Here is an 11214-nt window from a genome sequence, read left to right on the forward strand (position 1 = left end):
CGGATCAGAAAGATCCCCAAAAAATTAAAATAAATCCCTTTTACAAATGTAAATTCATAAAAATGAAGCTATCGTTAATTTTATTGAAGAATAAATAAAAACACTAAATATTCTAGAGTGACCTACTCCAATCCAGAGCAGTAAATTGTGTATTTAAGTTACTTATAAACATGTAACCTATGTGTTTAATGTTAAACAGATCATTTAAACGTGTAAACATGTGTCAAATATCCACTGTAAGCAACCTGTTTTATTAATAATTATTTATTTATTCAAGCACTATTTGCACTTTTACATGGCCCTGTTGTCTTACTGTAACGTATACTTTTGTATAGGCCTGAACTTAGTAGGCCTACTTGTCGTCAAAATTGTTTACTTTGTTCAGGTTTGTTGTCCTTGTTTTTAGCAGTATGTCTATCACTGTGTATGTAGCCTACTTTTATTAACGGTTTTTCGAATGTACATTTACATGTCAAATACATTCCAACTGCCAAAATATTGGTACAATAAAAATTATGATATTTGTTGTACATGGAACTGTCAATTTTCACATGGAAAAGACAACATGTCTTTTCCTGTTGGCTATTGGTCAACTGTAAATATGCTTGGAGCACAGACTATCTGATTGGACACTTACAGTAAACTAATCCCTCATTGGCTAAGGGTGACGCGGGCTCTTCAACTGCAACCGCATTCTCGCTAACCACTATTGTATCTAAAATGTCGTCACTAATGACCTAATATAATACATACATGCTTATATAACACGAACGTTTCATGTCAGTATGTCTGCGACTGATATGAACCATACGCTCGACATTCTAAGGTCACTGTATCTGCACATACGGACTCTGGAGGAATTTGCGGGCAGCATCGTGTTCAGAGAAGGACAGAGAGCAGTGCTCATTGAAGAGTCCGACACAAACCGCTTCAAATCCTTCGTCCGGGGTGTTTTTGTATGCTTTGACAAGGAACTACAGCAAGTGCCAAGCTGCAACCAGGTATATTTACCGTCAATTATAAACTTTCCGGCATGCCAGTTTCTTGTTGACACGTAGCTTACACAAAAGTAAAACCGGAGGCAGGATCTCTGGTAAAACCTTGATGGCTAGTTAGCTAAGGCTAGCTGTCGTGCTAACCTTTATTATCTTATTGCAGTGTTTTGGAGTAGTTCTACTTAAATATAACATACGTCACCCCTCCATTTTGGTAGAAAAGGAGTTGGGAACAATGCATGTGCTCGTACCGTTTAATACATGAACAGGGAACTGAAAAGAAAAATAAATGTTATTGTGGAATTTGAAAATATCGTAAATAAGAATTATAAGTGAGCAACTGCTAGCTATGTCGTGGATAATGTAACTAAGCCTTGCATGCGAAGTTTACATCAACACACAGATAAGTGTGTTGATAAGTGATATATTATGGATGTACAAACCACTATGTTGTCACGTTTATTATTATTTATTATTATTACTTCAAAAACTTGAAGGAACACGTCAGGATTCAATGATATAACTCAAATGAGAGACACTAATGTTGGCCAATAAAGCATATTTTTTGGATTTTCTGTATTTTGTTTTTCACACAGATCTGCACTCTACCTGAACTGCTGGCCTTTATCCTTAACACTCTAAAAAGAAAAAGAAAAAAGAACATCTTGGCACACGGCTACAATTTTCTGTCCCTTGCTCAGGAGGAGCGGGATGCAGACCACTTCAAATTCCAAGGAGATGTAACTCAAAGTGCTGCCTACATCCATGGCAGTGACCTGTGGAAGAAAGTCACAATGCGCCTTGGCACAGACCTCACAAGGTACCTGCTGGAGAGCTGCTCTGTGTTTGTGGCAGTCCCTCCTTCATGTGCTTTCCAGGTGTGTGGCGCTCCTGTCTACGACAGGATATCTATGACTACTTCCTCCACTGGACTTTATGTCCAGCCTCGGTCTAAGACACATCACGGTGCTCATTTCAGAAGAAATCGAGGTGCAGTGACCTTGAAAAGAAGACAGAAAGTTGAGAATCCTACTATTACCAAGACAAGAAACAGAAGGGATGTAAGAGTGAAAGAGGGGAAAAGAAAAAGAGAAACTGTTCTGAAGGATGAGGAGGAAATTATGACTCGTTTAGGAAAGAGAAGACGGGTAGGACAGCAAGAGCCCACACATGAAATGCAACATGTTTGCTATGAAACAGTGGAGGAAGGGCAGCCCATGTCTGTGGATCAAACACTATCTAAAAAGTCTTTGGAAAATGGCACTACTGGTTCCAAACAGCCTGTTGAAATACAAACAAGCATAATTCCCTTGGAGGGAGGACCCAGCTGGAGATCAGGGATTTTCCCCCCTTTGCCTCCCTCCCAATGCTTTATCCGCACACTGGGATTCCTGTATGGGGGAAAGGGCATGCGTGGCTTTCTTCTCAACAGGAAGAAAAAGAGTGCCGATGGGTGCAGAAGGCTACAAGGGCAAGATTTAGTACGAACAGTCTTCTTTGAGGGATTGGGGTATCTAAACGGGCTGGAGAGGAAGCCAAAGAAACTCCCTCGGCGCTTCTTTAAAATGGTCCCCCTGTTCAGTCATCTTTTGCGTCAACACAGGAGATGTCCCTACAGCAAAATACTGCAGAGGATGTGCCCAGTGGGGCAGGAGAGAGGTGCAGATCAAGGGGAATTAAGCTCCCTCTTGCCTCAACACTGTGCACCTCACCGGGTCTACCTTTTCGTGAGGGAATGCCTTTCCACTGTGATCCCTCAGGAGCTATGGGGATCCGACCGCAACCGACTTCTTTTCTTTTACAGGGTCAAGGGATTCTTGCGCAGTGGGAAGTTTGAGAGGCTTTCACTGGCGGAACTGATGTGGAAGATGAATGTGAATGACTGTGATTGGCTGAAGATCAGTAAAACAGGTAAGATTGTCATTGATGGTGAACTAATTTTCACGTGCTTGTTGTATTTTGGCTGACTCAACCAAACCACTCACATCTGCAGGCAGGTATCCTCCCAGTGAGCTCTCACACCGGACACGGATCCTGGGTCAGTTCCTGGCTTGGCTTCTGGACGGCTATGTTGTAGGACTGGTTCGAGCCTGTTTCTATGTCACTGAGAGTGTGGGCCAGAAGAACGTTGTCAGGTTCTACAGACAGGAAGTCTGGGCAAAACTGCAGGAGATAGCCTTCAGGTTGGTTCACACATATACACACTCCTGCAAATGTTAATACTTATGCAGTCATGGGACACACAAGCTCACAACCTATTTTTTTGTGATTTAGAGGTCACCTCTCCAAAGGCCAGATGGAGGAATTGACTCCGGCTCAGGTGGCATCCCTCCCCAAAGACACCGTGATCTCGCGCCTTCGCTTCATTCCCAAGACTGATAGCATGAGGCCTATCACACGCATTGTAGGAGCAGATGCCAAAACGAGGGTACATCTTGAAAATGACATTGAAAATTCTTCATTACACATCCATTATTTGTCCTTCTTTACATGTTGTTAGCGTAGGCATTAAGGACATTTCTTTTCCCCCTGCAGCTCTACCAAGGGCATGTTCGGGACTTGCTGGACACTCTGCGGGCCTGTGTGCGCTCCACTCCATCCCTCCTGGGCTCCACAGTGTGGGGGATGACAGATATCCACAAGGTGTTGCGCTCCCAAGCTCCAGCCCAGAAGGACAAGCTACAACCCCTCTACTTTGTTAAGGTTGGTTTTTGTCTCCTAGTTTGTTGATTGTGCTGGCAGAGAAAATGTTAGTGATTTATTTTAATGCAGTCATATTTATTCATTTGTATGATGATACTGCTACTAAAATCATTATCTTGTAGTTTTAGCACAATGTGAAAAATATGTCTTTTGTTAAATGCTGTTGTCCTCTTTTCTTTTTCATTCATTCATTATGTCTCTGCATTTAAGGTGGATGTGAGTGGAGCCTATGAGAGTCTGCCTCATGACAGACTCATTGAAGTGATTGGCCAGGCTCTGTCACCTGTCCAGGAAGAACTCTTTACCATCCGCCGCTATGCCAAAGTCTGGGCTGATTCTCACGAGGGCCTCAAAAAGTCCTTTTTGAGACAGGTACCGTCGTGTGTGTGTGTGTGCGTGTGTGTGTGTGTGTGTGTGTGTGTGTGTTTGTGTTTTTCTCATGTTTTCTAATCCAGGCAGATTTACTGGAGGATAACATGGGATCCACCAACATGAAAGGCTTTGTGACATCACTTCAGAAAAGAGGAAAAGTTCATCACGCCATACTAGTAGAGCAGGTGAGGTTGACATCCTCAAATGTTTCTTAAGATAAAGAAGTGTGAACATTCTTTCAACCTGTGCATTTCATTTCTTTCTCCCAGCATTTCTGCTCAGATCTTTATGGCAGAGAGGCGTTGCAGTTCTTCACCCAAATGCTTACTGGCAGCGTTGTGCAGTTTGGCAAGAAGTAAGAATTACCTAAATTAAATAGACCTATTTTGGATTATCTTGTCATAGCTCATTTTGAAATGTGATGAAATGCGAAGAACATCTCACACTTACAGTATTTTGCCCCGTTTTAGTTCCAATCTGATTTTAGCCCTTTGTTTGTCAGAACATATCGTCAGTGCCGAGGTATTCCTCAGGGATCGGTTGTGTCCAGTCTGCTCTGCTGTCTCTGCTACGGTCACATGGAGAATGTCCTGTTCAAAGACATAACTGCAAAGAAAGGGTACAACAGACGGCTATGAATTTCAGTTAACTTCTATAGATGTAATAACACATCTGCAGCAGCAGAGAGCAGTGTTACTGTATTGTAGCTCCTTTCTATTTATTGTATGTGTTATTTTCCTCTCTCTATGTTCTGTAGATGTATGATGAGACTGGTGGATGACTTCCTTTTGATCACCCCAGACTTACAAGAAGCACAACACTTTCTCAAGTATGACACACCATATTTTTATTGAAGAAAGTTGCATAAATGTAGTTTAAACATCTGTAAGTTAAATTATGTTAACAATAATCTTTATTTGTAGAGTACGTTTGAAATCCCAGTTACGAAGTGCTTCAAAAAAACACATAAAAGCAAATAAAAACACATTTTCCAAGAAATTTATAAAATGTATTCTATTACATAATAAGAAAGAAATAACAAATTCCAGAAATATAAGAAAAGAATAAAGAGACAATTCAAGACAATTACTTCCCCAATCTGATCTTTAAACAGTATCACCATCACTGCTTCTCAGTTACTGGCAACTGTTGCTATGGAAAACTATCAGAGAACATACACATGTGTTTTTAGTTCCCAGTGTTGATGATTTCCTTAAAAAAAAGTAGTATCTGTATCAGCCAATCAATACAGGGCTTTACATTTTTCCTTTAACAGAAAAAGTTGTTGGGACAGATGTTACATGCTGTGACATGATGCTGAATTTGTGACGGTTATGTAATGTAGCGGTTAATGACACTTGCACGTCATGTATAGGACCCTGCTGGCCGGGGTACCACAGTATGGCTTGGTGGTCAACCCGCATAAGGTGGCGGTCAACTTTCAGGTGTCTGGAAACATGGGCTCCTGCCCCGGCATTCGAGTGCTGTCCCCTCACTGCCTCTTTCCCTGGTGTGGACTGTTGCTGGACACGCACTCACTAGACGTCTACAAAGACTATTCTAGGTAAACAATCCCTTTGGTTGTAAATTATACTTCAGAAGTAAAATAGCCTCAAGTATTCTTCTTGTGAAAGTTATTGGCCTTTCGGAGTCTTCTTTCTGGTTTCTTGTAAGCTGAGTGAAACCGCCTCTCTGTACTTTGTACCTACCCATAAACATTCTTGGTGACAACTCCCAGTTTGATGATTCATTTTCTTGCATAGAACACAGTATATAACAACATATCCATTTACAGTTTTTTGTTATGGGAAGTTCTCTTGCAATATTTTTTATTGGCAAGTTCTCGTAGGTTTTGCATGTTAGTCCGTGTTAAAGTTTGTGTGATTAATAAAAATATCAATCTTTTCTCTCACAGCTATGCAGGCCTATCTTTGCGCTACAGCCTGACTTTGGGCTCGATCCATTCAGCTGGATGGCAAATGAGGAGGAAACTGATGGCTATCCTCAGACTCAAGTGCCATCCCTTGTTCTTGGACCTGAAGGTCAGGGAAATGATGGTGCCGTTATTTTAGGATAAAAAAACTTTAAATACAGAGCTTGTCAAGTATCAGGCCCTTTACAAAAGTTTGTTAAATTCAAAGTATGTTAAATTCAGCTGCAAGACAAACATACATTAGCTGTGTCACAGTTAAAAGATCACCATTTACTTTTCAGACCAATTCTCTTGAGGCAGTCTACAAAAACATCTACAAGCTGGTGCTGCTTCATGCTTGCAGGTAAAGACAGTGACCTGACTTTTGACAATTTTTATATACTTCGAGGTTTATGACTCGACGCAGAGGTCCAGGGTTCGAGTCTGACTTGTAATGATTTCCTGCATGCCTTCCCCCTCTTTCTCTCCTCCTCACCTAGCTGTCTTGTCAAAAGGAAAGGCTATAAAAGCTTAAAAAAACCCACAGGAACAGGTTATCAATCAATACACAGCACTGAGCTGAGAATTAATTTTCCTGCTTTTCATATCAGAATGTAAATATCTAAATGGCCAGGGCACAACTCTGTTTTCATTTGGGCCTTCTCCTGTTTTTTTGTTGTTTTCTCTTTAGGTTCCATGTGTGTGCCCAGAGTTTGCCCTTTGGTCAGACAGTTGCTAAGAACCCCCTCTACTTTCTGCAGATGATATTGAATATGGCCGAATACGCCAATCAGCTCATCAGGCACAGCAACAAAGGCAACATATCCCCTATATACATCTGTAAGAAATATGTTTTAAGCAATATCAAGTTATACATGTATTTTCAGCATTTCTTACCTTTTCTCCAGGAATGATTTTGGGCAGTAAGGCCATGACTGGCATCATGCAGTATGAAGCAGTGGAGCTGCTTTTCTGTCTTTCCTTCTTGCTAGTGCTGTCACAACACCGTCCTCTCTACAAGGATCTGCTCCCATACCTGCACAAGCGTATGTACCCTCAGGAAACACATACACAACACCACACAGGAACTATGCCAGGGCATTTAACTTTGTGCACAAGCAATTATCATGAGAAAAGGCCAACGGTGAAGATTTTTTTTTAATTAGCATGACATAATCTGCAGAATCATTGTCAAAACTGATGGTGCAAGGTGTTAAAATCATCCAGGGTTAGATTTCTGTCAAAAGAATGAAAATGAAAAAAAAAAGATTTACAGACACTTTCTTTCGCTGTCAGGAGATAATAATAATTAATGAGCCCCTCGTGCATAAAATGTGCACAGCCTCTTTCTCAAATCATATTCTTGCTGCAGTGTGATGGCTACAAATATTTAATCAAATGCACAGAAATTATCCAACATTCTACAACTCACTGGTCAAACCGAATGGAAGTAGTGATGTTACAAAATGGTATGTCCCCGGATTAGTCTTAAATCGATAGCACCAAAGAGGTAAAAAACAACAACAGCATCTTTCTGTTTTAGCTGTTATCTTCTTGACAGGGAAGCGCAGTCTGGAGCGATGTCTGGGGGATCTGAGGCTGGCCAGGGTTCGACAAGCCACTAACCCCAGGACACCAGTCGACTTCCTGGCCATCCTGATGTAGACAAGACAAGCTCCCAAGACAAGCATTAAACCCTCAACAGGTATAGGTAAGGTACGTAAGTAATTAATTCTTCCCTAAAATGTTTATATTTTGAGTTTGGTCTATTTTTTGTACTACTTGAAAATGTGGCCACCAAAGTTCTGTCAAAATTAAGAGGATACAAACTTTTTTTTTTCTTGTCTCATCCTCAGGTTTGAAGTCAGTGATTTGGATTTATCTCATCTTCTGTGTGCCAAAAATACAATGTATCCAAAAGAGGCTTTAAGAATGGAGAGGGATAAAGATAAGGTCTCAAGTCATCTGATATAAAACACTTGATAAAACAGTGGTTAACCTCAGTCATAAACAAGGAAGGTAAGATATTTATTAGTCATTTGTATGTAAATAAGTTCACAGAAATATTGTCAGCTGGAAGTGGATGTTTTATGACATAGCCGTTTCAATATGATTTGTGAGAATGATATGAATATGATTTATTTCCATGTACACTTCACAACAATGTACGAAAGACTTCTAATGTTAAATAAATGTTATCAGGGAAACAAATGTGAGTTGTCAGGTCCTGATAAATCCTGATAAATGTAAAGCAAAGTTCTGCATGGCAAATTCAAGTCAGTTGCAACATTTTCTTAAGCTCTCTGGTCCTTCTGTTCCTGTGTTTCGACCTCAAAGCCGTCATTGAAGTAGGAATTTAGGTGGGTGCGAGCAGAGGACTTCCTGATTCTACAGCAGATCAGTTTGTAGAGAGCCACCAGAGGGATGGAGATCACAGGTAGGACACAGAGCAGGAGGATTATGGCAAACACCCAGTCTGGATAGGGCTTCACTTCAGTTTGGGGGAATAGTTCCTGAAGAAAAAGACAAAGCAGTATAAAATGTAATGTATAGAATATTGTAACAATCTTACATTTGAAAATGAAGTTCAACATAAGGCTGCACAATTAATCACAACATTTGTTAAAGGCCAAATCAAACCATTCTGGATCATGTTTTGTGAAACTGCAGAGACAAATGTTTTCCTAAGGACTAAAGAAAACATCTTTGATTGCTACAGAACCTCACAAGAATCACACTATAATTTTAATTGTGTTCATTTTAATATTTTTCAATGAAATGATCATTCCCTCCGAGGGATGCAAGCATGCAACCCTAGTTGAACAATAGACTGACATGAGTTTCCCTTTTCTCTTTATTCTCTCTCTTTGAATGAGATATTACTTGCAAATGTGTGTGCTAAGTATGAAGCCACCGCCAGCAAGCAATTACATTAGCTTTGTGACTTAAAAGTCACTTTGTTGAACCAAGAAAAACTTCTAGCACCTAACTCCCAATAAACTGCAACTCACTTTTTCATTGTAAACAAAGACAAGAAAACATGCTAATTGCTGAGCTTTAGAGACGATGGTATACTTATTTAGCTGTTTCACCCTTATCCGTCTAGCTTTATATTTAGCATACAGACATGAGAGTGCATCGATCTTCTCACCTAACTCTGCAAAAAGCAGATGAGTGTATTTCCAAAAATGTCAAATTATTCATTTAAACCTGGAATAATGTATTTATTTTTGGCTGTTTGGGGTCAGTGCAAGACATTGTAACCGCCACACTGACATATCATCAAATGAGGTTGTTATGGTGACCTTTAGCAAGTATATCCAGCAGACACAAAGCAATAATCGCATTATTTTGAATGGTATTTAACGTCAAAATTCAATAGTTTTAGCTCTGTTTTTGGTCTTCACCAACTCTTTGGTAGACGTCTGGCTTCTTAGGTTCTCCCCTATGGTCACCAGCTTTTGTGTGCCATTTAGTGCTGTGCAGGTAGTGTACAGTTAGTCTTTTCTTTCCAAAAAAGAATAATTCTTCTGAAGCTGAAAATGGTGCTGATTATTGTGATGAAACTGAAGCAAAATGGTAAATCTGTTCGCTTTAAATTCTAAACCAGAGTAATAGTGATAATCTTCTGTGCGTTTGTCTCATTTACAACTTTCTTTCTTAACCTTTGGGATTTTTAAGGATTCACACAATATGCTAGGTTCTAAATATATAATAATTCTTAAAATCTTAACATTTCCATGTCAGTACCCTTGACTTGCTTACATAGGCGGGGTTCCATGTGGGATAAGATGGGTGTGTCTGTGCCTGGACGACTACATAGGCAATCAACACCACCACCAGCAGTAAAGGACTGATCACCATCCAGCATGCCTTCCAGAAGATGTTAGGCCTGTTCCCAGTCATGAAATAGATGTCTTCACTGAAACTATCAGAGGTTAAAGGAACAAGAGACAATGTCTTACATGTCGGGATCTAAATTGTCTTAATCTCATAAGATAATACGGAATCAAAGAACAGGCCAAAAGGTTACTTTTTCATTCCATGGACATAAATGACTCCAATAATCTCAAATAATGCAATGATCAGCAGAGGTACAGAGCCCACGTAGCTGTTGAAGACCTCAAACCAGTAGTTTCCCGAGCCCAGGGTAAAGATGAGAGCCGTCAAGAAAGCTACCAAGCAGATGATCGCTAAGGAAGTGAGGAAAAATGATCAAGGGGGAGTTCAAAGGGGGAAACGTGTATCCCTTTGACTGATTTGCAGGCACCTGTTATGAGTTCTTTTGGGATCCACTTAGGCACTAGTTTGAGGTCGTTGATGGGCGTGAGGACTCCCTCAATGTTGCCAAACATGGAGGAGAGACCCAAGCTGAAGAGCATGACAAAGAACAGTACTGCCCATATTTGCGAGCCTGGCATCTCTATCACTGCTTCGCTGAACACAATAAAAGCCAGACCAGTACCTGACGCACTCTGAGGGAGAGAGGCAAGAAAGTAATGAGGAAGCATGAACTGACTGTACATATTTGAACGGTACTTGATGTACTGTACTCCAGAGAAAGAAAGGGGAGGCCACAACCACAATTTAAGGGGACAGGGAAGTTATAAAAAATGAGACTCAGACAAAAAGAATGCAATGTACAAGATTAGATGTGTTTTCACAGTTACAATACCTGATCAAGGAACGCTTGCAGGTCACAGTGCTTCAGGTCCAGACTGGCCACCTCACCAGGAGATGTACCATTTAAATACTGGAGCCAGTGATCATAGTTCTCTACAGTTATGTTCTGGTCTGAAAACTCAAAGTAGTTGGTAAGAGCCAAGATGTTTCTGCAAATGAGATTCACAAACAATCAGCCTTATTGGTATCTGCAAGAAGCTTTGGAATTGAATAAATAATTACATAAAGGAATTACATAAAGTATGTGTGTGTACATACCCCTCATTACAGGAGTTGTAGGCGCTGGTGGCTTTAAATCCCAGGATGGCGAAGATGGGAATGGAGGCGTAGAGAGATGTGGCACTATTTATTACTCCTACTAGAACAGCATCCTTCTCACAGTTGTTTCTGATTGACAGAACAGGAAAAAAAAGTCATACATAAATCCACCCAATTTTTAGGGTTTTAAAAAGTTGTAGTTACTTCTCTTTGTTGTAGCTGGAGAAAGCTATGAGACCTCCAAAGGCCACAGAGAGAGAGAAGAAGATCTGGGTGGAAGCATCCAGCCAC

The 11214-nt window shown here is 40.5% G+C and overlaps 2 protein-coding genes across 5 annotated transcripts in view; one reads left to right on the top strand and one right to left on the bottom strand.

Moving 5' to 3' along the window:
- Positions 1 to 681: 681 nt before the first annotated feature.
- tert (telomerase reverse transcriptase) overlaps positions 682 to 11214 on the top strand; it is an 18768-nt gene continuing 8235 nt past the window's right edge. Inside the window, exons 1-17 of one of the 4 annotated variants that reach the window (XM_034891771.1) lie at positions 682 to 1001; positions 1592 to 2906; positions 2989 to 3178; positions 3270 to 3423; positions 3531 to 3698; positions 3909 to 4070; positions 4154 to 4255; positions 4340 to 4425; positions 4573 to 4689; positions 4828 to 4899; positions 5446 to 5634; positions 5986 to 6112; positions 6285 to 6346; positions 6674 to 6798; positions 6891 to 7028; positions 7544 to 7693; positions 7839 to 8146. In XM_034891771.1, coding sequence (XP_034747662.1) covers positions 786 to 1001; positions 1592 to 2906; positions 2989 to 3178; positions 3270 to 3423; positions 3531 to 3698; positions 3909 to 4070; positions 4154 to 4255; positions 4340 to 4425; positions 4573 to 4689; positions 4828 to 4899; positions 5446 to 5634; positions 5986 to 6112; positions 6285 to 6346; positions 6674 to 6798; positions 6891 to 7028; positions 7544 to 7647 — 3327 coding nt within the window. In that variant the 5' untranslated portion in view covers positions 682 to 785 and the 3' untranslated portion in view covers positions 7648 to 7693; positions 7839 to 8146. Of the gene's footprint in view, positions 1002 to 1591; positions 2907 to 2988; positions 3179 to 3269; positions 3424 to 3530; positions 3699 to 3908; positions 4071 to 4153; positions 4256 to 4339; positions 4426 to 4572; positions 4690 to 4827; positions 4900 to 5445; positions 5635 to 5985; positions 6113 to 6284; positions 6347 to 6673; positions 6799 to 6890; positions 7029 to 7543; positions 7694 to 7838; positions 8147 to 11214 lie in introns of those variants that run through there. The other 3 variants (XM_034891770.1, XM_034891773.1, XM_034891772.1) reach the window with 3 other exon arrangements.
- The window catches only part of slc6a18 (solute carrier family 6 member 18), a 17652-nt gene continuing 14679 nt past the window's right edge, over positions 8242 to 11214 (bottom strand). The window contains exons 7-13 of the mRNA XM_034891776.1: positions 11128 to 11161; positions 10924 to 11052; positions 10658 to 10814; positions 10253 to 10457; positions 10016 to 10175; positions 9748 to 9910; positions 8242 to 8495 (exon numbers count right to left, since the gene is read on the bottom strand). Of these exons, the coding sequence (XP_034747667.1) occupies positions 8277 to 8495; positions 9748 to 9910; positions 10016 to 10175; positions 10253 to 10457; positions 10658 to 10814; positions 10924 to 11052; positions 11128 to 11161 (1067 nt within the window). The 3' untranslated portion in view covers positions 8242 to 8276. The remainder of the gene's footprint in view (positions 8496 to 9747; positions 9911 to 10015; positions 10176 to 10252; positions 10458 to 10657; positions 10815 to 10923; positions 11053 to 11127; positions 11162 to 11214) is intronic.

The sequence above is a fragment of the Etheostoma cragini genome, chromosome 14 (genome assembly GCF_013103735.1).
Source record: "Etheostoma cragini isolate CJK2018 chromosome 14, CSU_Ecrag_1.0, whole genome shotgun sequence".
NCBI classification, from domain to species: domain Eukaryota; kingdom Metazoa; phylum Chordata; class Actinopteri; order Perciformes; family Percidae; genus Etheostoma; species Etheostoma cragini.